This window comes from Rhea americana, unplaced genomic scaffold (assembly GCF_003343005.1).
Source record: "Rhea americana isolate MKP2758 unplaced genomic scaffold, rheAme1 scaffold_571, whole genome shotgun sequence".
NCBI lineage: Eukaryota > Metazoa > Chordata > Aves > Rheiformes > Rheidae > Rhea > Rhea americana.
Window position 1 is genome coordinate 9,680 of NW_028186725.1, and position 4,906 is coordinate 14,585.

A 4,906-nucleotide genomic window follows, 5' to 3' on the forward strand; every position below is an offset into this window, starting at 1 on the left:
CACCCCCACGGGCACTCGGGCACCCCCGTTACCCCGCTTCAGGCTCCGGATGACAAACTTCTGCACGGCGCCTGCTGCAAGGGAGAGGGAGACGGGTGAGCGCCCGCGGGCCGGCCCCGGGCATCGCCGGCCGGGGAGGGGGGCAAAGCCGCCCCCGCGCCCCGGCCCGCCCGGGGACCCCCGGCCCACGCTGCCCCGGGCGCCGGCGGCTGGATGGTCACCGYGGAGGTGACCACGGTGGTGGTGGCGGCGGTGGTGGGAGAAACTGTCCCAAAGCAGCGTCCCGCTCCGCCCCGTCCCCCGACCTGGTACCTCGGTCCTCGTCGGGGCGCCCCACGGACTTGGCGCGTGCCCGGCGGTCGGGCGCGGGGGGCTCCTGGCCGGGGGGGGCCCAGCTCTGGCTGGTGGCGCGGCCGCCCTTGAAGAAGAGGTTGACGAGGGTCTTGGAGCGGTGCAGGCCGGGGGGGGCCCCCTGTACTCCCAGCCCCTCCGGCTTCTCCTTCTTCCGCTTCTCCTCTGGGCAGAGAAGGGGGGGGGGACGTCGGGCACGGGGGGCACAGCAGGGTACCCGCCGCCCACCCCGAACGGCATGCAGGGAAGGGGCTGCGAGCTGGGGGCAGAGCCGTGGGGCACGGGCGGGGGGTGCTGGCCAGGGAGGGGAGCCCCAGCACCGGGTCCACGCTTTGGGGCACGCCGGCTGGAAGAGTGCGGGGACGTGGGTGGGCTCCCTGCGCAGCAAGGGCTATAGGGTGCCAGGGGGCAGGACCCACGTGGGAGCTAAGGGGTGCCCGGGGCTGGGGACGCCTGGGCGGGGGGGGGCAGGGGGCCAGGACCCACGTGGGAGCTAAGGGGTGCCCGGGGCTGGGGACGCCTGGGCGGGGGGGGGGCAGGGGGCCGGGCGCTGGCGCCTACCGGCGACGGTGAGATCGCTCTGGGAGCGGGTGATGGGCTGCCGCGGCCGGCTCAGCGCCAGCAGCAGCGCCGTCTTGGGCGAGTGGGCGAAGGGCCGGCGCTGGACGGGGCCGGGGGGCTCCCGGGCGCCCTGGCCCCCGCGGATGGCCGTGTCCCGCAGCAGCTCGGGGGGCCGCACCGTGCGCCGCGTCTCCGGCAGCCCCTCGGCGGCCGGCTCCGTCTGCATGGCCCGCTCGGCGCGCTCCCGGCCCTGGCCCCAGCCCCGCCGCGGCCCGTCCTCCGTGGAGATGGCCACGTCCACGGTGCGGGCCGGGGCCGCCGTGCCCAGCCCGTTCACCGCCCCCGGCGCCGGCCCCGAYGAGTACGACGAGATGGAGGAGCTGGTCTCCGAGGCCTGCGAGAGCTGCTGCAGCTGCCCGTTGGTCACTGCAAAAAGCACGAGGGGGACGAGGGGTGACACCCCGTGGGGYGCCGGGTGCCCCTCCATGGGGGGACACGGACGCGTGGGGGCCACCGCGCTGTCGGTCATGGCATGGGGATCACCACGTCCCCTAAGAGGACCAGGAAGGGAGCCCACAGGTCCAGGGGAACCACGAGGCTGCAGGATGAGGGAGCTTCAGGTGGCACTTGGACCTTCTCCCTCCCCACCAGGCAGCCCTGCGAGGGGCTCCTGCCCCCCTGGTGCATGCCAGCCCCCAGCCCAGGGGTCCAGCGCCCACACGGCACTGCCCTTACAGTGACTGAGCCAGCAGTATTCGGCCACCAATTCCTTGTAGGCAGGGAACCGGCCGGTCTCCTAGGCGCAGAGGGAGAAGACGTGGGGTCAGCGTGCGCCGGCCGTCCCGGGCGAACCCGATCCCGGTGCCGGCCATGAATAATGCATCCCCCCCCACCCCCCACCAGCCTGAAACCCAACCAGCCCCGCGGCAGCGTCAACCCCGCCGTGGGCGCCAGGCCAGCGCCCGGCACGGGGACGCAYGGACACCCTGCGTCACCCAAGGGTACCTTGATGGTTAGCATGATGTGGGTCTGCCCCTTGAGCACCTCCACTGCCTTGCTATGGCTTATGTCTTCAAACTTGACTCCGTTGGCTGCAAGGACTTGGTCTCCTACCCGAATGCCGTTCTGCTCTGCCAGCCCCCCGGGGTCCACCCTAGGGCAGCGTGGGGGCAGGATGGGGCCGAGCCCTCGCCAGATCCCTGCTCCTGCCCTACATCTCTGCCCGGGCAGCCTCACACCCCCCGCACCCGAGGCGGCCGTACTTGGAGACGTAGATGCCGAGGCCGAACTCCCTGCCGCCGCGGATGTTGAAGCCCAGGCAGTAGTCGTCGGAGGTGGTGTAGAGGTGGACGATGCGCCGCAGGCCGTCCTCGGAGCCGCTCTCTGATGGTGTCGAGCCGCTCTTCTCCACCACCAGGCGCCTGTTCACCACGTCCACCCTGTGGCATGGCATGGTGTTGTGGGGAGCTAGCGAGGCTCTGGGGTCCAGCTCTCGTCCTCCTCGAGGCCGTTGGGACCACCAAAGCGAGGAGAGCAAAGGGGAAGGATGGCTTTGGGGTTAGGGACGGGGCCAGTCCCCCACGCAGGCTTGTACCCACTCCGCCTGCTCCAGTCCTTCCTACCCCACAGATCATAGTGCCTCATCGTGGGCCTCCCCTGTCCTGCCACCCACCAGCCCTGATGCTCAGCTCTCTCAGAGCATCCCCGCTGTGCTCTCCTCCATGGTGCTGGGCTTTGGGGGTCCAGGTGCGGGGGATGCCCTGCTCACCAGGCTGTCTTCTCCTTGGAGAACTTGATGCCCGGCACACGGCCCATCCGTCGGACCACCATGCGGAGGCGGTTGTTCCCGGTGAGGACCTTGACGGCACTGCTCATGGTGATGTTCTCCAGGCTCACGCTGTTCACCTCTGTGATCTTGTCACCCACGCACAGCCCGGCCTGCTCTGCGAGGGGCACACAGCTCAGCCAGGCACCCGATCCACATGGGCATGGTGCCGGCCCCGGGAGCACGCAAAGTCTGGTGTGGTGGTGATGCCAGGGGCGCCTGGGAGGCCCCAGCTCATGSAGCGCCCGGGCTGGGGGAGTGACCCCCATGCGGATGGAGATGTAGGTCCCCAGCGATCGCATCAAGGCCGTAGTGGGGATGGGAGACTTGTCAACTCATTGTGGCCCAGGGATGGCCCRCTGGAGCTCAGAGCCATCGGCACAGGGCTGCCCATGCCTCTGTCCCAGCCCTTTTCCGTGGGCAGCCTGAAACTGCTGCAGCCGGAGAAGGTGGAGGACCGAATGGTGAGTATAGGCAGTGCCATAACAGGGGCACTGGGGTGCTGGGCTTGGGGACCTGCAGTGGTGGGAGCTGGTCCCTCCCACAGGCAGCAGGATGGTGCACTGCATGGTGCCCACGTCCACGGGAACTCCCTGGGGGTTTTTGGTGGTACACGTCTGTCCCCACCTGTGTCCCTTGCCCCATCYCCCTTACCAGCAGCGCTGCCCTCCTCCACTTTGCTCACAAAGATGCCCAGCCCGTGCTCGGAGCCGCCGCGGACGCTGAAGCCCAGCTTGCCGTCCACGCTCTTCTCCACCGTGATGGCGTTGATAATGTCACTCTCGTTGCTGCTGGCTGTGGGGACAGGGGCCGGGACGCGTGGCYGATCGCACGGGGAGAGAGGCTTTCGCCCTGCTCGGCTCCGTGTCGGAAAAACGGAGCACAACATGGGGACGTGGCTCTTCGAGCGCCTYGCAACAGCTTAAGGACCCAGGCGTCCAGGCTGGGTTCGGAGCCAGGGGCTCCACCGCTGCCCAAAGAGGAGGCTGGGGGGTCTCCCCTGCCGGGCCGCCCTCCCCCAGACCCAGGGACCCCGGTGTCCGGGCCACCCCCTCCGCGGGCCTCGGCGCGGAAGGGCGCCCCGCGCCCCACGCACCTTCGATGGGGGAGTTGATGAGGATGACGCGGCCCATGGGGGAGGCGGCGCGGCTGCCGCCCCGGGCGGCCCCGTTGAGCAGGCGGCTCTGCTTGCTCAGGAGGCAGTGGGCGGCCAGGCTGGCCTCGCTGCTGGAGCTCCGCGACCGGCTGGCCGCCGTCATCTCCGACAGCCCCGCGTCCGAGCCGTGCGCCATGGCGGCGCCGGGCACCCCGACGTCCGCGCGTCCGGGTCTTCACGGGGCCGGGGGGGCCCGCCGGCCGGGGGGGCGCATGGCACGGCCCAGCAGCACATGCCCGGGCCGGGGCCCCGCTCCCGCTCAGCAGCGCGGGGCCGCGGCGGGCGGCTGCTCGGCGCTGCCGGTGCTCGGCGCTGCCGGTGCTCGGCGCTGGGGCGCCGCGGCGCGACCTGCAGCGGCGACAAGCAACGCGGGCGCCGTGAACCCGCCGCCCGCTCCCGTCCCCATCGCAGCGCCGCCGCGGGGGTGTCGCAGCCCCCCCGGGGGGTGGGGGGGGTGACCGCGGGCACCGCTGGGCTGGGCTGAGGGGCGGCGGCGCGGGGCAGCAGCCCCGGACCCCTCCGCGCAGGATCTGCGCCCGAGCGGGCTAGAGCCGCTGCGGATTTCCACGCGTGGGAAAAACCCGCCGGGCCCGAGCGCGGCGGCGGCGGCGGCAGCCGGGCCCCCGCGCCCCGGGGAGAGGGGGGGGGCCCAGGGCGCCGCGTCCCCCCCGCGCCCTCCTCACCTGCGCCCACGGTGCCGCCCGCGGAGCCGCCGCCGCGGCAAGGGGGGGGGGGCCAGGAGCAGTGCGGGGGGGGCATCACCTCCCGCCCCCTCTCCCCCGCTGCCCGCCGCTATTGGCTGGCCCCGCGCGGCCGGCGCTGCCACAGGGCGCTGCAGCTGTCAATCAGGCCTGGCCGGGGCTGTCCTCGCTGCGGCGGGGGGGGGAAGGGGGCTGTCCTGCCCCCCCCCCAGCGCTGCCGCGGGGTGGGGGGGGGGCGGAGGGAGTCCCCACCCTGCGGGGTGCACGGGGCAAAGCCCGCCGCGCCGCCCCCCACCATGGGGGCTGCCCCAC

At 72.8% G+C, this 4,906-nt stretch overlaps 1 protein-coding gene across 1 annotated transcript in view; it reads right to left on the minus strand.

Moving 5' to 3' along the window:
• Positions 1-4,065, minus strand: part of PDZD7 (PDZ domain containing 7) — a 6,973-nt gene extending 2,908 nt beyond the window's left edge. Inside the window, exons 1-9 of the mRNA XM_085319160.1 lie at positions 3,834-4,065; positions 3,392-3,532; positions 2,681-2,855; positions 2,175-2,351; positions 1,918-2,065; positions 1,648-1,708; positions 913-1,338; positions 313-516; positions 4-74 (exon numbers count right to left, since the gene is read on the minus strand). Coding sequence (XP_085175286.1) covers positions 4-74; positions 313-516; positions 913-1,338; positions 1,648-1,708; positions 1,918-2,065; positions 2,175-2,351; positions 2,681-2,855; positions 3,392-3,532; positions 3,834-4,029 — 1,599 coding nt within the window. The 5' untranslated portion in view covers positions 4,030-4,065. The remainder of the gene's footprint in view (positions 1-3; positions 75-312; positions 517-912; positions 1,339-1,647; positions 1,709-1,917; positions 2,066-2,174; positions 2,352-2,680; positions 2,856-3,391; positions 3,533-3,833) is intronic.
• Positions 4,066-4,906: the final 841 nt, after the last annotated feature.